Source organism: Arvicanthis niloticus, chromosome 17 (genome assembly GCF_011762505.2).
Source record: "Arvicanthis niloticus isolate mArvNil1 chromosome 17, mArvNil1.pat.X, whole genome shotgun sequence".
In the NCBI taxonomy this organism is placed as follows: Eukaryota; Metazoa; Chordata; class Mammalia; order Rodentia; family Muridae; genus Arvicanthis; species Arvicanthis niloticus.
This window is the reverse complement of record NC_047674.1, coordinates 30,043,048-30,063,678: the sequence shown is the minus strand read 5'-3', so window position 1 is coordinate 30,063,678 and position 20,631 is coordinate 30,043,048. Positions and strand designations below refer to the sequence as shown.

At 42.8% G+C, this 20,631-nt stretch overlaps 2 protein-coding genes across 2 annotated transcripts; one reads left to right on the top strand and one right to left on the bottom strand.

Moving 5' to 3' along the window:
- Positions 1-1,715: 1,715 nt before the first annotated feature.
- Positions 1,716-7,686, bottom strand: Lyg2 (lysozyme g2). Its single transcript, XM_034521923.2, has 4 exons — positions 7,117-7,686; positions 5,920-6,116; positions 4,892-5,030; positions 1,716-3,799 (listed from the first exon to the last, which is right to left on the bottom strand). The coding sequence occupies exons 1-4, from the start codon at positions 7,220-7,222 to the stop codon at positions 3,681-3,683; spliced, it is 561 nt and encodes a 186-aa protein (XP_034377814.2). The 5' UTR covers positions 7,223-7,686; the 3' UTR covers positions 1,716-3,680.
- Positions 7,687-9,252: 1,566 nt separating this feature from the next.
- LOC117722664 (armadillo repeat-containing X-linked protein 3-like) lies at positions 9,253-11,322 on the top strand. Its single transcript, XM_034521922.2, is given in 2 exon segments — positions 9,253-9,901; positions 9,904-11,322. Coding segments are annotated over 2 exon segments (1,149 nt in total). The 5' UTR covers positions 9,253-9,795; the 3' UTR covers positions 10,947-11,322.
- Positions 11,323-20,631: the final 9,309 nt, after the last annotated feature.

The following is a 20,631-nucleotide window of genomic DNA, read 5'->3' as shown; positions in this document are numbered from 1 at the left end:
CACAGGCCATTAATAAAGAAGTGTACCCTTAAAATGGCAGTCAGCAAGCTGAGGACTGATCTGTGTATTATTTCTATTTTTACTTCATTACAATTATTAAAATATAAAATGAGTGATCTTATGGCAGTGTCAAGCATCCAGAAGGTGCTGTTTGACAAAGTTCCAGAGCTTGGATGACAGTGAAGGACTGAGCCTTCACTGCCCCGGGTGGAAATTCACTACAGACGTTATACTTATGTTTCTCACTGTTAAAGGCCTCTCTCTCTGAAAGCTGGGGCTGGGACAACAAAAACCTGCTGTAAACAAGAATGGAATCAGTGGAAGTCCCCTGGGAAAAACAGTTTTGTAGAAAATTGAGTCTTTCTTACAACTTCTTATTTAGATTATTAATGAGTGTTACTGGTAAGCATGAAACAGGATTTGAGAACAATTAGTAACGAAGAAAAACTTAAGGAAATTCTAGAAGCTGAGAAACTGTGATTGAATCACTAGGTTTTTATGTTCAGCTTCAGAAACAAGGAACTAGTGTGAATAGGAAGAGATTTTGACCATGCAATTAATGACAAGCCTTGGTACCTTCCTGAAGGCAGAGTAAGCAGGTTTTAGGAATCCTGCTGTTCTTCTATCCTTTACAGAATTGTAATAAAGATGGGAATCATATCAAAACAAGGGTTCAAGACAGAGACACACAAGAAAGCATTTTGGCTCAGTGAACTGCCTGCCTTCCTGAACAGACTTGTCAGGACAGAACTTTTCTGATATTATAGACAAAGAACAGACCTCCTTTACTTAAGCAAGGGGCTGTACAATATTTTAAGAATCTAAGAAAAAGAATGATGGTCTTATGTCAAATATAAAAGAAATATAGAGGAAGGAAAGGAAGAATTAAACAGAAGTCAGAGAGAGTGAACCTTTGTAGAAATCCAAGCTTGATACAACAGGTAGAAGGAAATAACTTTTTATCTATTAATTTTATGCCAAACTGAAACAAAATCAAAAATCGAATAGTCATCCCATCTAGTAGTTCTGTAACTGCAAGTTTTATGACACCAATCTTAAGGAAGATACTTAGTTTAAAGAAAATTGATTTCATGATGTTAGTTTTTAGTTCTCATAAAACTGCTATTTGCTTGCTTTGTTCCTCTTTCAATATCCTTGTGTAACCAAGGAAGACTTTAGAGAAGAAAATGTATCTTGAAAAGCTGGGTAATCAATGAATCAACTTTCTGAGAAAATAATTCTGTGTATAAATAAAGCCTGTGAGAGACACAGGTTATTAGAGTAGGTCAAGCCATATAGAGATGGGCTTCCTCTCTGCTCCATCTCTCATGAAACAAAACTGGATGGTGTCCCGTCTGAATCTTCCCTTGCCACTCTTATATCCACCAGCTGCAAGTCCTGGCCTCAGCTAAGGCAATCTTAGGCATTAAATCTTCATATTCTGTTTGCTAGTTTCCTTGTATGGAAAAAAATGGTTACTCAGTAATGATAATTATACTAGGGGCAACGAAATACCAACAGCTATAGATGGCTTTCACAAGATAAGTATGACCATGCATACCTGTAATGCTAGCACCAGGGAGATTGAGGGGAAAAACTTAGGAGTCTCAGGCCAGCCTGGGCTGCGTAGAGAGATGTTTTGTTTTAAAGCATTTATTCAGCCAGTACATAAAAGAGAACACAAGGCTTTATCAAAGCATCATGTCCTGGTAGAGAATGTGTGAAGCAGAGACACTGACTTTGTGCAGCTGGAAATGAATGGGAGGAAGAGGGAGAGGCTGGGGCTTGATATACAAGTCCAGGGTGTGTCTGCCATGGTTTCTTATGTAGGCCCCATCCCTTAAAGGTTCCATTCTTCCCATAGATGCCAAGTTGGGACCAAGGGTTGAACATAGGGGCTTTGGGGGGCACTTCAGATCCAAGCTACAACAGTTCTCTTCACCCCAGTTCAGAGAACATTTTAAAAGTGAGAAATGAAGTTTATAATGAAAAACCTGACTGCAATCATTATCTCTAATAGGAACGAGACAGCTGAAGATGCATGACAGTTTAATGAGCACTTGGGTTAACATCTTAGGCATCGTTCTCAGTAAATTCCTGGGAGTTGGCCGTTGGGCTGCTGGTGGAAGGAGGATGGAGACGGAGATGATTCTATTGGTTCCAATTGGCCATTCCAATAGATTCTGCAGAAGCCTGGCCCAGGAACCGGGAGGCATAATAGACTTGTGTATTTCAAGATTATTTATAACATGTTCTTCAGTCAGAGATGGAAACAGGAAGCTCTGGAGGGATCCTTCCTTTCTCCTAAAGCAGATGCTGCCAGTACCTCCCGTGCACCTGAACTCTCAGAATTCTTCCTTGGTCTTCCTGTCTGTGTCCCTTGCTCCTCGCTCTTGAAAAATTTAGACAAGGGTTCCGCATTTGTGCTCCCTGAGCACATCAGACAGCAAGAAACAACACTCTCTCCCCATAGGTAGGGACCTCAACTAGTGGCTTTCAGAGGTGCTGTGCAGACTCCAGTCCTGCACCTGCGTAGGTAGATCAGTGACAAATGCTGATGGCTTCCTGCAAGGCTGAGTCCCTTTGCCAACTAGGATAGAGGCTTAGTGGCATATGCTTTGAGATTCTCTCATTCCATGTCACTGAACCACTGTATAACAGTGTTTTCTATGCCCCCCCATAGCTACTTGCACCCACATTCTTGTCACAATTGTCTAATTCAGGGGGAGGCAAACTAAGACACCTTTACTATGTGGTCTCCTATTGGACATCTCTGTGTGTCAGTCAGAACAAGAACCCTAAGGAAACAGACTCAGTGAGTAAGCCAGTAACTGTTTCCTGATTGGAGATTACCTGGCTTACACATTAGCTATCTTTACAATGGTGACATCAAAGGGGCTGGTGCTGGATGAAATTAACGCTTCCAGGGGAAAACCCAAAAGAAATTACTCCTGAGCAGCATGGCCATCTGAAGAGCATCTCGGCTGCACACATGCAGGGACAAGAACGATATTTAATAGCTGGTAAAGCTGGGGCCTTGTCAAATCCTAAGAATTGATTACACAACAGGCATGGGGCTCATACTTGTAATGCCAGAATTTGGGGAGCTGAGGCAGGAGGATTTCTACAAGTTTGAGGATATCCTGGGATATAGAGCGACACCTTGTCTCCAAATCCATGATTCCTGGCATCTGAGACAGACACATCTCATGAGCAGAGTCCTAACAATTGGGGTAGATACTGAGGAAGGGACAAAGGCTCACTTGATTAGGAATTCTGGTAGAGTATAGGTGATCATTAAAATCATGAGCTAACATGAAGCCCAGCTAGACCACGCACATGCTGTGTGCTATGATATTCATACTGACCACAAAGAAATTATATGTATGTCTATGTAGGTGTCCTAGCAACCATGTGAAGCTGGGGTTTTTGTGATAAAGATGGGGTCTGGGGCCTTGCACATGCTAGGCAAGAACTCAAGCAACTGAGCAGTTGCATGTCCTCACCTCTCTTCCTTCATTCTTTCCTTCCTTTCTTTAGCTTACTTTGATTGAAAACTTTGAAGGGGAACTTTTTTTTCATAATTTTAACTATTTTGTTGCTCCTATTGAATGCAGTGGCAAATATTAAACCTTGAAAGAGGAACCAGCTGAGTACCTCGCCGATGTAACTCACTCTACCTAGAAGCCATGCCTTTTATAGAATTTGGCCCGGGCAAGGACATCATCCACTAAGTCACCTTCTATGTCTGCAGGAGTGACAATAGTTTCTATCCCCGACTTGAAAGCAGTCAGACCACCTGAAACGAAACACACGGGTTTAGAATCCAATCTCAGCTGTCAGCAGAAATAAGACAGAAGCCCCCCAATACATCACCTCACCACCCTCCAGAAAAATAGTCAAGAGTAGTAAGGTTTCTGTTTTCTCTTTACATAGCCCAGATCTGACAGAACTAACACAAGATTGCAACATTTTCTCACCTACTCAACAATTCATTCATTCATTCATCCAACATGTTTTTAAAGCACCTATTATGTCAGAAAGGTTCCTCACTGAGTACAAGCTACCCAAGACCTGTTCATTTCTCACAAGGGCTGGTATGCATGCATGCATGCACTATTTTACCCTAGAAATTCATCTGCAGTCATTATTGATATATTTAAAGGAATTGTGTTTTATGGTGGTGCTCTCATTCCTGGCTTTGAAGATATTAAGATAGTAACAGAAAACTCTTTGCTCAGAGTTCAGACTATTAAAACATGGAAGGAGATAATCCATGTAAATATGTAAGTCATGATCCTACAAGAGACAAAATGAGAAAATGATGGGTAGAAAGAAAAAGCGAATGAATCTAAGGGGCTGTGATGACCGGCTGCATCAGTGTCTCCAAAAACAAAACACAACAACAAAATAAAACAAAACAAAATAAAATAAAACAATAAAAAAAAAAAAAGAGGAAGCTGTGGCGGTGGGGTTAATTCCATCTGAAGCTGCTGACCTTGAGGGGCTCTGAGTTCAGCCAAATTAAGATTTTCACTTAGACTTCTCCAGGTAAAAGTTTATTCAAACAATTTGAAAAAAATAGTAGTGTTGGCCCAGGAGAAAAAAAAAACTATGAGAATGTAAACACTGTTTTAAACTATTCTGTTAATGCCTAAGGTGTTGTTCAGTGGCTTTAACAGTTGACCAGAGGTACAATTAAATGCCCAACATCTAGCCAGAAGGTAAAGGATGTGAAGTCATGCAGGGCTCAGAGGATGCTAATGCATTCTAGAGACTGGCCGCCTCCAAGCCAGCCCAGTGGGGATGCTCCCACAGGACCTGGGGCACAGTTACTTTCAGTAGTCTCATCTGCTGCCCATTTAAATAAGGCACAAGGCATAGAGCCTACCTTTCAGGTGCTGAGCTGCATCCCAGGTGGGAAATTTCCTCTTCAGAGCCTTAATTCTTTCTGTCAGAATCCCAACAGACTGTAGAAGGTGTTCCTTGCTGTCCCAGGAACCAATAGGATGGTATATATTTTTATCAAGCTAGAAAATTCAAACAATCATGTCAGTATCTGGGCAAGATGGCACAGTTTCTGCTGTTCCTAGGTCTCTCATGTTGTATTCAAGTTCAAATACCGGTTTCAGCATCTTTCCTCTAATCCAGGAAAATCTACATTCTAATGTCTTGTCTCTCATAGACAAGAGAGTCAGAGGAAGACCTGTTTGGGAGTTTACTAGGTGCTTTCTGATATGCGGAAAGAGGAAGAGGGAGAAAGGGGAGAAGGAAAGATTTCAAAACATATACTCTGTATCCAATTTCGAGACATTGGTGATGAAAATAATTATTATGCAGCTAGTTCAAATATAATATTGTTTCTAGCTAGGCTCGGTGATACAGATAATCCCAGTCCTACCAGGCAGGAGGACCAGCACAAACTCCAGTCCAGCATGGGCTACAAAGTGTCGGGTTGACTAGAGCTACAAAGTGGGGGGCTGCCTCAAAATAAACAAAGTAAAGGCCTGGAAACCGGTATCTAAATAGTTAGGCTTCCCTCCTCCAGTTAATCCAGAGGAGCAAAATTGGTTGAAGCAGGGCTTAATTACAGAATGAAGTTTACTACTTCAGGAGCCCTGAGAACGCAATGATTATTATTAGTAGTATTTTATAAATGTTAATAATAACCTTTATAAAACGTTTCAATTGAAGAATGGTTCATGTTGTTTTTGATAGATACAGGTACAGTTCATTTGTTGTAGTTATCATACACAGGAAACATTTTAAAGAAATGCCCCATAGCCGTCTTGAAAGAAACATCACAGGTGTCACAGAGCAAGGTATGCCCAGACACTGGGGTGTTCCGCCCTGGAATGGACTCTGAGCTTCTACACAGAGAGATGAAGTTAGGGTGATGGGAAGTCTATGGCTCCTTACCTGCATCAAGCCAAACCTCTGCCCCTTATGGTCCCAGCCATTTTGCAGGGCAGCCCCGCCGTGGCTTTCCCTGGAGATGATGGCCGCGATGAGGGCTGGGTCAACGCAGTGTCTCTGTCCCACTTCTTTGATAATAGTCCGGTAAGGCTTTATGGCTTTCAAGTCCATCTCGGCAAACATTTCTGAACCGTGGATCCCTATGACGACAGAAAGAAATGGATTTTCTCTGCTGTAGAAGGAGGCTCTCAGTCTACTAGTTTAGCCTCAGCTTCTGACCACGCCCACAGCTTGGGCAATCATTCCAATTGCAGAAACCCAGGGGCCATGGACGCTTCTGCAGCTCTTTCTCCCTCTCCTTTCTGCCAAGATACTGCACGGGGGCACTAGGAATCAGGGTTTTAATCCGGCCCTGCAACAAGCTAGTTCTGTGCCGGAGGATGTGGTCTGTGCATGGAGAACGCAGATTTATCTGTGACCTTCTGGAGGAAGGCTTGGCATGGGATTGCAAAGGAGAGAGATGTCAAGAATGAGAGGCTCTGCTTGCTTAGAAGACTCAGGCTGCACCATGAAACTGAGCACAGCAAAACCAGAATTGAAACTTCAATGTATAGACTTATTTTGCTGTGCCCAAATCAACACATCCAGGCATGGTTTAGAAAGAATCGGGAGATAAAAGAAAAAAAGTTTGTTAGGTTAGCTAGGTTTTTTTTTTTTTTTTTTTTTTTTTTTTTTTTTTTTTTGACAGGGTCTCACAAGGTAGCCCTGGCTGAAGTAGAACTCAAAATATAGACCAGTGGTTCTCAACCTTCCTAATGCTGTGACCCTTTAATACAGTTCCTCGTGTTGTAGTGACCTCCAACCATAAAAGTATTTTGTTATTACTTCTTAACTGTAGTTTTGCTACTGATACAAATCATAATGTAAATATCTGATATGTGACCCCTGTGAAGGCTCATTGACCCCCCATTCCCCAAAATGGGTTGAGAACCACCGACATAAGCCTTTCCTCTGCCTCTGGAGAGTTGGGGCTCAGGTATATGCCCTCACACCCAGCTTATTTTTAAATTTTGACTCATGGCTGTTATTGTTGATGTTATCACAGTGTTGGCACAGTTTCAAAACTAATTACCTACTAAGAAAAACTCTGCAAATGATAATGGGGAACGGGGATAGGACCCTGCTCCATTTTGTACTTACCACAGTTCATCAGATTGTTTATGTCGCAGGGGGCCCCAAAAGTCTCCATGGTCATGATGTCTCCATAACAGCCATGGTACAGATGAGAGTACACATGAAGATTCATGGAGTGAGTGTATGAGCCCCTGGCAGTGCCTGGAAGGCAGAATGATTATTTATGTAAAGCCTGTGAGAAAATATTGCTTGACCTGGACACACACACACACAGGCTATGCAACAGTAGAGACCATAACTTATCCTGCTCAACAACTTTTTCTACCAAGGATTCATCAGACAAAGCAAAAGTAACCCTTTCTCATTTTGATTGCAAACTTTTGTTTTAACTTCTGGACATTATTCCAGAGCACCATGGAAATGTGTGTGAAAATGTGCATATAGGTTTCACATATATTTTTTTGCATTTCCCCGTAAGAATGAAAGTGGCCACAGGACTTTTCTCCCCAGCACTGGGATCCAATTAAGGGCCTCCTGCTTGTGGAGTGTGCTCTTCAGCTGTGTCCCTGCCCAGGACAAGACTCAGAGAAAGTTTTTTGGTTTTGTTTGTTTGTTTTTTGGTTTTTGGTTTTTGGTTTTTTTGTTTGTTTGTTTGTTTTCTGATACAAATGCTTTTGGGAATGGAAAGAGCTAAGTGAAAACATCACATGATAGGAGTATATGTTCATGTGCAATCCCGTTATATTTATATTTTCAAAGAAACAATACAAAGATGAACCAAAGACCAATGAGAATTGTTAGGGGAAGGACCAGGGCTAGATACTAGATGTTAGGGGTTGGTCTGGTGCTGCTTATATTCATATGCTAAATTCTGTACTCCAAGATCTGGTTGCCCCAAGATGAGCAAATCAAATTCCCAGTATACCAGCCCTTGTTGTACAAACCTTTCTCCCCAATTTTAAAAAAATGGTTAAATAAAGCTGGCAACAGCCAATTACTGGGAGGAATAGAGAGGGGTGGTGTTTCAGTGACCAGACTGAGGGTAGGGACCACAAGGAGAAGGGAGAGAGAGAGAGAGAAAGAGAACAGGAGGTCTCCATGAGTCATGATGGAGCAGGATCACTTGCCAGAGTGAAATGCCTCCAAGAACACCAGGTAGTTCTATATGTATTATGTGAATATATTGTGTCATAAAGCAAAATTATATATTAAAAGGCTCCGCTGGTTATCTTGATACCAGTTCATAAATGAAAACATATATACCATTAGAAAAAAATTTTTATATGACATTGTAGAGGTACAGGTAGAGTCAATGTAAAACTTTTGTCTTCTTAAATGTAAATTTAAAATATTTATGTGAATATAAAATTAATTTTCTTTTGAAAAAAGATATTCATTTTCTAGTTTTTGCCATTTCAAAGATCTGAAGGGAACACCAGCACCAACAAATGTAGCATTCCTAGCTCCCAAACTGTGGTCTCTGAGTACCACTCTCGTCTAAGAAAGTCCAGCTATAGAAAAATGGCCGATTCCTGACTTGGGACAAAAAAAATGTGCGCGGCAAGCCAGGAGCAGCATCTTTTTTTTCTTTAATGTTATTTTCTGTGTATGGGTGTTTTGCCTGCCTGTATGTCTGTGCACCACGAAGGCCAGAACAGGGCATTGGATCCCTTGAAACAGGAGTTGGACAGTTGTGAGCCACAATGTGACTCTGGGAATCTGACCTGGGACCTCTTGAAGAGCAACCAGTGCCCCTAACCACTGAGCCATCTCTCCAGCTCCGGGCAAAAGGTTTTGATGTTTTAGATTTGCTCTAAAAGACTCCAACCAAACATATACACACCACATACACATATCTATACACACACACACACACACACACACACACACACACACACACACACACACACACACACACACACAGACACACACACACACATGCACACACACACAGAGTAAAGCAAAGTAGGAGTCGGAGGCTAGATAAAAGTGGCAAAGGTTTGGGCTGGAGAGATGGCTCAGCAGTTAAGAATACTGACTGGAATTGGAGGAAGGGAAGCAAGACTAGAGGAAGATGGGATTAGCCACAAAAAAGAAAGAGTAACAAGGCCTAGTATGAGGGAGGGAAAAGAGGGGGGCGGGTCCTCTTCTGCAGCACTGCTGGTGGGAGGGGAAAGTGGGATCGGAGTTGGTGGATTACGTCGCTCTCACGTGACCAAGAGCTGACGTGTGCAGAGGTCCTTCTCGTCTTGGTCGTTGTTCCCGTCCGAGTACCAGCTCCCTATTACCCTGAGGGCCCGGGCGAGCCTGCAGCCGAAGAAAGAAGGAGGCGGAAAAGAAATTGTCCCGGATCCCTGCAGTGGATCCAAGCCTCTCTCGGGTGGCCAGTCTTTCCGTAGGCTGCGGTACAACGCCAGGCAAGAGAAGAGGAAGGAAATTAACCAGATCGTTGAAGGTCGAGTGAGGGTCTGCTGTAGCAGGTGCCACTGCTTGAACCAAGGGAGGAACTTTCCCCCGGATCAGTAGAGATCAGAAAGATTGTTGGGCGTGGCATAACTCACAGGAAAAGAAGAAGGGGCAAGTTGCTGTTTTAAGGAGGTTTACCTCTGAAACCAATTACTATGGCCTTGAAGTGACTTGAAGAAGATCACTCTCCACAGGACTGCACTCAGGCCCGAAGCCCTCTTCCCTTACCTTGAGTGATTACTCTGTTTCTTGGTCCCTGCTGTTGCCAGGGATGATTGCATGGGCTACGCCAGAAAAGTAGGTTGGGTGACTGCAGGCCTGGTGATTGGGGCTGGAGCCTGCTATTGCATTTACAGATTGACCCGAGGAAGAAAGCAGAACAAGGAGAAATGGCTGAGGGTGGCTCTGGTGATGTGGATGATGCTGGGGACTGTTCTGGGGCCAGATATAATGACTGGTCTGATGATGATGATGATGATGATGATGACAGTAACGAGAGCAAGAGTATAGTTTGGTACCCACCTTGGGCCCGGATTGGCACTGAAGCAGGGACCAGAGCTAGAGCCAGAGCAAGAGCCAGGGCTACCAGGGCTCGAAGAGCTGTCCAGAAAAGGGCTTCTCCTAATTCAGACGATACTGTTCTGTCTCCTCAAGAGTTACAAAAAGTACTTTGTTTGGTTGAGATGTCTGAAAAGCCTTATATTCTTGAAGCAGCTTTAATTGCTCTGGGTAATAATGCTGCTTATGCATTTAATAGAGATATTATTCGAGATTTGGGTGGTCTCCCAATTGTTGCAAAGATTCTCAATACTCGAGATCCCATTGTTAAGGAAAAGGCTTTAATTGTCCTAAATAACTTGAGCGTGAATGCCGAAAATCAGCGTAGACTTAAGATATATATGGATCAAGTGTGTGATGACACAGTCACCTCCCGATTGAATTCCTCTGTGCAGCTGGCTGGACTCAGATTGCTTACAAATATGACTGTTACTAATGAGTATCAGCATCTCCTTGCTAATTCCATCTCAGACTTTTTTCGTTTATTTTCAGCAGGGAATGAAGAAACCAAACTTCAGGTTCTGAAACTCCTTTTGAATCTGGCTGAAAATCCAGCCATGACTAGAGAACTGCTCAGGGCTCAGGTGCCGACTTCACTGGGCTCCCTCTTTAATAAGAAGGAGTACAAAGAGGTTATTCTTAAACTTCTGATCATTTTTGAGAATATCAATGACAATTTCAAATGGGAAGAAAGCGAGCCTGCTCAGAATCACTTTAGTGAGGGCTCCCTTTTTTTCTTTTTAAAAGAATTTCAAGTGTGTGCGGATAAAGTTCTGGGAACTGAAAGTCACCACGATTTACAGGTGAGAGTCCAGGTTGGAAAGTTTGTGGCCAGACTGACTGAACGGATGTTCCCAAAGAGTCAGGAATAACTTGGTGGCTTTGTAGTGTAGCAGCAACACACCTTGTAAACTATTCTTTTTCTCCACTTTGTTTATATGGCAAAGGAACCCTTTCAGCTGCCAAGTCTGAATGATGAATATTATACTGTATCATCGATGCTGATATTTAACCAAGTTTGTCTTCAGGTTTAAGTTTAATGAATGTATATCACTACTTGTCCTGAAACATGTTGCATTTTATCTTGCTGCCCACATTGAAACATTTTTACTGTTCCCTCCCCATGAGTGACAGTGAACCAATTCATCCTAAGTAGGCTCCTTTCTGTCCTTTGCATTGATTTTATTTGTGCATCTTCAATAAAGTTTTATGTTAATGCTGGAAAGAAACAATGAAAGAAGAAAGAAACTATCCTGTCTTTTGGTTTATAATCTAGTTGTAGAGACGAGAAACATACAAGTAAAAAAAAAAAACACACCCCTAAAACTCCACAAAACTCAAGATTATTTAGAGCATACATTCTGTCAGCTGTGTGCCTTCAGAACAAAGAGGAGGCAAAGGCTTTGGTGGCTGGCCACATGAGTAGAGTTAAAGCTTCAGAGAGGACAGAGCCATTGAAAGGGAGCCCTAAATGGGACACAGAAGTTATTTGCATTCCATGAGACCACAGTCAAGGGGAAATGATGTAAGAAAGGCATTAATTTAGGGAACTTTATGGTAGTCAAAACAGCAGCCTTAGAGTGTGGGGAATCGCATTAAATAAATCTAGGAAACTGTATGAAGCGCATTGCAGAAGGCTTCTTGAATGTGTTTTTAACTAGAAAAGAACTGGGGTCAATATAAATGTCCTCCCACACAGTGTGTCATCAAGAAGAGTGTAGCAAAATGGATCCTTTCTAACTCTGGTGGTGGGCATTTGGCAATACATATTGTTAAGCCTTAAAAGATGTAAACATTCCCTTTTCTCCTAAGGGGATAACTGAATAATTGGCCAAAGAGTGTTATGTGCAAGGCTGTTCTTGTCAGCACTGTCTTCAGGTAGTAATGGGGAACAACGTCAGTGTCTGACACACTGAACTGACTAAATGAAGAATGTCCATGCTGTGTGGGAAATGTGCTGATGGAACTCAGTATTGCTAGAAAAAAGATATTCATCACACATCGTTATGTGAGCAAGGTAAGTTAGTTAGCAGTATTCAGAACATGATTACATATTAGGGGACTAAATAATGTTTAAAAAGACACTAACTAAAATCTATGGAATTATATATACCCAGTAAGCACTAAGAGTTATATTTGGATGAAAGATAATGAGTAATACTTACTTTTTGTACTTATTAGTCATCTATGCTTATCAAAGTTAATGTTGATTCTTTTAGAAAAGGTTTGGAAAAAGGAAAGTACTGGAGGGCAGCAGTGATTCATTTGAATGTGTAATGAGGTGGTTTGAAGTTTCCTCTTCAGAATGACAGAGGATGGTGCTGATAAGGTTGATTGTGAGGTTTAAATGAGAGAATTTCTGCAAAGTATCTACATTATTCTGGCATATAGCAGCAGTTATTTAAGAAATGTGAGTACCTTTAAGAACCCAGAATGTAGTTTTGATGAGTTTCAGTTGACTTATTTTGCTGGGGCATTCTGTTATGTTTCAGTGTCATTTAATAAATAAATAAATTAATAATAATAATAATAATAGCTAACATTTATTAAGTGAAAAAAAAGAAGAGTACTGACTGCTCTTCCAGAGGTCCTGAGTTCAATTCCCAGCAACCACATGGTGGCTCACAACCATCTGTAATGGGGTCTGGTGCCCTCTTCTGGAGTGTCTGAAGACAGTGACAGTGTACTCACATAAAATAAATAAGTAAATCTTTTTTTTTTTTTTTTTTTTTTTTAATGGCAAAGGTTTCGAGCTGTTAAGGCTGGTTATGGGTTTGTGAAAGCTTACTCTACAAGTCTCTGTCGTGTAGGTGTGAAAGTTTCTACAGCTAAAGGAAGTTTCAGACCTGGTAATGCAGCTCAGTTGGTAGAGTACTTGCCTAATTTGACTGAAGCCCTGGGTTTTATCACCAACAAGACATAAACTGGGAGGGGTGGTGGCACCAGCAATCCAAGCACTCACTCAATGGTAGAAATAGGAGGATCAGGAGTTCAAGGTCATCTTTGGCTATGCAGTATATGAAGCCTTGGCTACAGGCAGCACTATCAGCCACACAAAGAAACCCTGTCTGGAAAAACCACATATATGCATATGTGTGTACGCGGTATGTGCATGTGCATGTGCATGTGCATGTGAATATGTGTATGCATATGTATTGTTTATAAAATATATATCTTAATATTTTTCCAAAAGTAACTTCATCAAAGCCAGTGGGGATTACTGCAGGAATAAAGAGTGTGTGTGTTCAGCATGAACAAAGGCTCAATCTTCTGCACACACAAAATAGCTTTGCCAGAGAGCCTTTTTATTCACCTGTATGAAAAAGAATCATCCTCATACTTCATTCTTTGGCCCTCATTACCTTCCATTGCTATAAATAGATTGACAGGTTCACTATCCATTCATAGAGGGGCAGCCTTTGCCATGCTCACTGTGTAGCCACAGTCCGCAGCTATCAAAGCAAACGGGGCTACTTATTAAAAATGCTTGCCCCTGGGCTCATCATACCAGATCTACTGAGTCAGAAATGTTACCCCAAGGCCAAAGAGCCTGCTCTGTAGTAGCATCTTCGGCTGACTGCCATGCATGTTTGAGGACCATTGCTTTATGGGACCTGCAATTGCCCATGGGCGCTCTACTCCCTGTGCTAACGTCATCAACACACACATCTTTTAAAAATCAGTCGTCCTTCACTTGTACACAGATAGTGCAGCGGCTCATAATTAATGCACTGGCTGCACAACTCTGCTCCCAACTGACAATTACAAATGAGTAAAAATTTACCAACATGTTGCTCTGCTTTTGATCACCGGTAACTGCAAATTATTGCTCTTAGCTTGGGCTCCCGTTTCCAAACATAGAAGACTTTCGAAGTACTTCCTTTCCAATCTATAGACAACTGGAACACTGTTTGCAAAGGGTCTTCATTTTTCTTAGGCTACTGTTTCTACTGTTTCCTTTTTTTTTTTTTTTTTGGTTTTTTTGTTTGTTTGTTTTGTTTTTTGAGACAGGGTTTCTCTGTGTAGCCCTGGCTGTCCTGGAACTCACTCTGTAGACCAGGCTGGCCTCGAACTCAGAAATCCACCTGCCTCTGCCTCCCAAGTGCTGGGATTAAAGGCGTGCGCCACCACGCCACCACCGCCCAGCTTCTTTCCTTATTTTTATCTATGTATCTATCTACCTTTTTTTTTTTTTTTGAGAAACACTGTCACTCAATAGCACAGGCTAACTTGGAATTCACTATGAAGCCCAGGTTAATATCAAACTTATAATTCTTCTGCATCAGCCTCCTGAGTGCTGAGAATACAGAGATGAGCCACCACACCTGGTTCATCTCCTCCTCTTCCTCCTCTTCCTCCTCTTCTTCTTCCTCCTCTTCTTCTTCCTTCTCCCCCTCCTTCTTTTCTTCTTTCTTCTTCCCCTTCTTCCCCTTCTTCTCTTTTTCCTCCTCTTCCTCCTCCTTCATCCTTTACTGTTTCATTAACCTCCAGGACAATGGTTCAATTCCCAGCTCCTACACAGTGGTTTGCAACCATCTTGCAGCTTTAAGGAATCCAATGCCCTCGTCTGCCTTACACTAGCACACACATGGTGCGCAGACAATACACAAAGGCAAAACATCATGCACATAAAATAAAATAATTGTTTAAAAAAATTGAAAGGAATCTTCTGTTCTGGCCTCACGGACCAGCTCACTCTACCCTGCACACTTCTCTGGCATCTCACCACAGTGCTTCTCCTAAGTCATTCCTTCCCTCCAGCAGACACCTCCACATTTCATGTCCTTCCCCAAAGCCTTTCAGGTCTGATCTTCCTAGATGAATGTGAACTCTTCCTTCTAAACTCCCACACTAATGGATTCCCCTCTACACAACTCATTTAATGCTTCTCATCCCACTACCTGGCATCAAGAATTTTCTCTTCTTTCTTTCTTGCCTCTTGCACTGTTCCGTACCCCTCTATAAGAAACTCAGCCAAATGGGTGCATGGACAGAAAGTACATAGACTGATTAGTATTTAATTATTTTAAATCCCTGCAAATATCTCCTTTGTGTGATTAGCAAGCAGAAGATGTTTTTTAAAACAAGCAGTCAGGCTGGGCAGTGGTGGCGCACACCTTTAATCCCAGCACACAGAAGGCAGAAGCAGGCAGATCAATGGGTTCGAGGCCAGTCTGGTCTACAGAGTGAGTTCCAGGATAGTTAGGGCTACATAGAGGAACCCTGTCTTGGGAAAAATCCTCCTCCCCAAACCCACAAAACAAAAAGCAGTTGATCATCAATGAGGAGATGGTTTAACTCCAGTGTCACTAGCATGACAGCCAGCCAAGCCAAATCAGAATCTCAAGGTTCAGAGAGAAACCTTATCTCAAAATAACAATAATAATAATAATAATAATAATAATAATAATGTAGCAAATGATAGAGGAATGAGTTCAATTCTGATTTCTCCTTGTGTGTATGCACCTTTGTGTGCGCATGCACAATACACACACACACCTGTACACATCACAGATACACACACAAACGAAAGCAAACAACTAAACAGTTGGTGTAATACCGAAGACATCACTTTTTTGTTGCATGTAATCATTGTCCCACCTGACTCTACTAGGAAGCAGACACTCTGAGAATAAGGGAAAATGGCTACTTACCAATGAGAGCAATAAGTCCCCAGAACACCACCGAGGGCACCATGGCTGTGACTCTTATCCTTTGGGACCCGTTCTGGTTTGAAATACAAACAGATTAATTTTAAAACTTGAAAGTTTCTCAACAGGAATTCCCTGTCATTTAAACAACACACTGAAAAGCTTAGAATCATTTCCAATATGTCTGTTTCCCAACTCTCCGACAGCATCCCTGCAGCCCCAAGCATGCCTGCCCTTAGCACATTCCAAGTGTGACTCCTGCACAGCATTCCTGCAGCCTGAAGCATGCAGGCTTTTAGCACACTCCAACAGCATGATTCCCAGTAGAGTTCAATCCAACATCACACCTTACTGCCCCATGAACACTTAGCAGACAGTGGTTGTATTCTCTCTCTTCCCAGATGGGATCTTACCCTGCTTTTGTTTCTGAAGCATGCTCAGCGTTTCACAAGATGCAAGGAAAGCAACCACTCACCTCCCCTCACCTCCCAGAGAAGTCTCCAAAGAAGCCTTTAGTGGCAGCAACCTGTAGATTAAGATTTCACACAGTGATGGCCTTTATAGCATAGGTGTGACAGTTGGAGACTCCATCAGGCAGTGGCTCACTGTGCCTCTGGCGTTGTTCAACTGAGCAGACCTCAGTGTAGCTCTGTCACCAAGAAGGAAGCTTTTAAACACCAGAACCTACACTCACCTGCCTCGTCTACTTTTGTCCTGCACCAATGATTGGTAGAGGCGCTTTATATATGATTTAAAGGGGCCTCTCTTTAAACCATTGACCTCATTAGACCTGATTATAGTAGTACTTTGGATTTAGGTGGCTCCTTTAATAAAAGGACTTCAAAGTGTTTATTGACTACAATGAATTAATGAATCTAAGGAACCCCCTGGGTTGTACTGGAGGCATCTATTTGGCGGGTCCTAAATGGTATTAGGCACACGTCTTCTGAATTTGAGTAGGAAATGCTGATAATTAGCCTAGAGAGGAGAAATAAGCAGGAAATACTAGCTCATTTCTGAACAGATAATCCACCTGAAATGCTGATTTCCACAGTCCAATATCATAGGACTTCCATGCGGAGATGTCAGACAATCTTATGCCAGCATGTCTCTCAACTGTAATGGACGAGCTTGCCTCCTGGCTCCAGGTTCACCTCTCACAGGGTAGAGGAGAAACACAAAGGCAGGGACTAGCAATCTGAGTGTTCGATGCCCCCATCATTTCCTGTGCGTGTGCACATGCGCGCATTCGTGTGTGGAGAGGCCACAGGTCAATATCGGCATCCTCCATTTTTGCCTTCTACATTATTTTCTGAGATGGGGTCTCCCACTGAACCTGAAGTTCACTTACTAGGCAAGAGTAGCTGGCCAGGGGTACTCTTGTCTCTGCCTCCCAAACATTAGGAGTGTGCATGCAGGTCGCTGTGCCAGCATCTTACACGTGTTGAGAATCTGAATTCAGGTATTCTTGTTCACACGCTCAGCACTTTACTGACCAAGCCTCTTGAGCTCTGTCATTTCCAAAACTGTCTAAGGAAGCAGGAGAAAGGATTTTGCTGGGGGTGAATATATCTTTAAGGAGACAGTATTCCCCCCCCCACACACACACACATACACTTATGAGACACAGTCATAGGAAGTGAAAGAACATTCTTATACTAGGCAAAGCACATTTCCCAGAATGGAGGAAGACATCCAGCCTGGATCCCTCCATATGTGAGAGATGTTTTTAAGACCATACACAATTCTTCCATCCACCAGCAGACAGAAGACAAAGGCACTGGGCTAAATGACATTCCAGCTTCCTAGGAAAATCGCAGAGCCTTGGAGGGGTTGCCCACGTGGAGTGGCTCTCTGTATCTCAGGACATGCACTTCTGCCCTGTGTGCTGTATTGCAAAGCAAGTGCATCCAGAAAGGCAAGGCTGGGATGTGTGGAACTGACGGGAGATCCCTGATTCCTGCCTTGGATCTCAGGGAGATGAGTCACAGAGGACCTGCTCTGTCTCCACTGTCAACGCTGCTGCAGTCGGGGCTGCTCATTAATAAGGGGTTTTGCATAAGACTCGCTGCCTTGAGGCAGCCTTTAGAAACATGGAGGTTATTACTGGCAACAATGTCACCCTACAGGTCACACTGAGGCACTGTGTGCTGGCCGAGTACTAGCCAGGGATGAGTTGGGCAAATGACGGGAGGCTTTCAGAACAAACAGGACGAGAGAGTTCATGGAAGGAGTAAGAATAGACGGAGGAACAAGCTTAAAGGTGAAACCAGGTGGAGGCTCACACTGTCTCTGGATGCTCCTGGATATTGCCAGCATTCATAGAATCCTGTTGAACATGAAGCACACACAGTTTCTCTCCCCACTTCCAGAAGGGATGCTGTGCATCTTCCCAGGCATAAGGATCACAAAGTCCACGTCCTCTGCAACTTAACTATCTGTTTCCAAGGGTGAATCATTCTGCTTTGCTAAAACTGTGAGGGGCAGGGGAGAAGACAATTTATTGGACATTCTTCAAATGCCAGACTCCTCTGTATTTACAGTATCCCGTGCTCCAGTAGCCCTGTGGGTAGGTCGGTATTATTACTTCAGAGATAAGGAAACCCGGAAGCAGGAATGCTAATCGGCTTATCAAAGATGGAGCAGTAACTGTGGCTAGAGTCAGAATTGGAACCCTGGTCCATGAGACTCCATAATCGATGTTTTCCCACAACAGAAGAATCATTCTTTAATGACCCCACAGAGCAGTTGCTACAGCAGTCTGTGCACAAAGCCCTTGAGTGTGGTCTGCAGGAATAAAGCCAGCCATAGTCACACCAGTATCTCTGTGTGGTGCTTGAGTTCTAAGGCACAGAGTAATGTGAATGGATTGAATCCACTGGGCTCTGTTTTCTTTGCAATGATTTGGTTAATATGTATTAGACTTGAGCAGTAGGCATGGCAGGATGCTCGCAAGGGCACAGCAGGGGTGCTGTGCCCACTGACTTTAACACCCATACCTTCCTGACCCAGAAGATGGCTAATTCCTAACACACGAGGATCTTAACAATATCATGACATTTAAAAAAAAAAAAAAAAAAACCCACAGAATGATTCTCTGTCATTTTCTGAGGATGGCAAGATTGACTCTTTCCAGAAAGGTCTTGAGGGAACCTCGGCGCCCAACACAATCTCCACTAGTCCTTCAGGCTTTCCCAAATAGAAATGGAAAATACACAAGCAATGTCCTTGCTATGCAAACAAAATTGCCGGTGCCTAAGATTCATCAGTATAGCAATCTGTGGTAGCCTCTGATGAGTCTTGATATATTTGAGGTTGCTCTGGGTAGTGGGGATTCCAGTAGCCCCATCGTCTAACAAGCCTCAGAAAGAGGTTGAGGAAGACAAAGGTGCTTTCCATAAAACTGATTCCTAGGCCAGTCTCATCAGAGGCAGGGGCATGGCAAGAGCTGCTCTGTCCAGGCATCTCAGCCGTGCCACATGCCAGCTAACCAACTAACTGGTCCAGGCCTCATTTTTCTTCTGTGTCTGGAGTGAAATGGCTGGACAGGAGCAGATGCACTGTGAGCAAAACTCTGCAGGTCAAACTCATCTTACGTACCAAAGAGGGATGGATGTCAAACAAGGGATGTCCAGCGAGTGGTCTGATAGGGACTAGGTCTGTGATTCAACCTTTGACATTGTTCATGGAAACACTGGCAACATTTCAATTCTCATCCAAACCATAGTGACAGCTAAGTCACCATGTGTTTGGGGGTGACTTTCAAAGTGTATTTTCTCCTCTATCTTGTGACTGACCAATAGTCTTTTGTAATGTGGATGACCGGGATTTAAATTGTTGACCCCACTTATTATCATTTTTGTAAGGAGAAGGACGGTAAAGAGCAGTGGTTATCAATCTGTGAGTTGTGACCCTATCACAGAAAACACAGACCTTTACATTAAGATTCATACCAATAGCAGATTTACAGCTATGAAGTAGCAACAAAAATAATTTTATGGTGGGGGGGCTCACCACAACATGGGAGTCATGGCATTAGGAAGGCTGAGAGCCACTGGAATAGAGAGAGATGCTATTTTTGATGGCTTGATTGTTGGTCTCAGCCTTAAACCCAGATTTCCTGTCTGTCTATCTAGGTCATGGCAGAAAGAAACACTGCTTCTCAAATGCTTAACCGTGCATATGTCACGATTTAGCCTGGAATTTCCCACAACAATGGAAACAGTGACAAACACATTACATTGAAAGTCAAAGTGTTTTTCATCAGAACCATCAGCTCTGGTTGCTCTTGCTTGTAGTTTGAAGCCAGGTGGTGAAGAGGGTACAGCTTAGAGAAACCACGGTGGCACCAAGGCTCCATTGTGGTGATGCTCAGGCAGAAGTCAACCACATCTTTCTTCTTGTACCTTTTCAGCTTCCTAGCTCCAAGTCCTATTCCTCAGAGGTTAGTCACATCGCATCCTATCACCAGTGGGTGATAGAGACTTGAAAAGATATCATTTTAAGACACAATTGAGATTTTTTTTTAAAAAAGCAGGATATGCACTAACACGTCCAACATCATCTGAACTCAGAAGTAAAGTAGGGCCAGGCCTAGTTAGTGCTTGGATGGAATGAGATTAACAAGTATGGCCCCTCTGGGCTAGCGAAGTCATGGATTTTGAAGGAGAACCTATTACCATCACTTTCCTATGCCGACATAATCTCTCACTACTCTCTAAGTACCTGTCCCACCCCTCATCAAGGAAATCTCTTTTCAACATACAAAGACCATTACAGAAAACCACAGCCAGTGCAGGGTTGTGGAGTCCAGTCCCAATCAATACATCTACAAAACACTCCCACACCTAAGGCACAGGACACTGTGGAAGAAGAGGTGGGCAGATTTAAGAGCCAGAGGATCATG

Bases quoted from the DNA above. Each gene is read 5' to 3' on its own strand.
- Lyg2 (XM_034521923.2), bottom strand. From the start codon at position 7,222: ATGAATCTTCATGTGTACTCTCATCTGTACCATGGCTGTTATGGAGAC. The intron at 6,117-7,116 runs GTAAGTACAAAA...CTGTCGTCATAG, and splicing joins AAACAATCTGATGAACTGTG to GGATCCACGGTTCAGAAATG. The intron at 5,031-5,919 runs GTAAGGAGCCAT...TGAATTTTCTAG, and splicing joins AGAGGTTTGGCTTGATGCAG to CTTGATAAAAATATATACCA.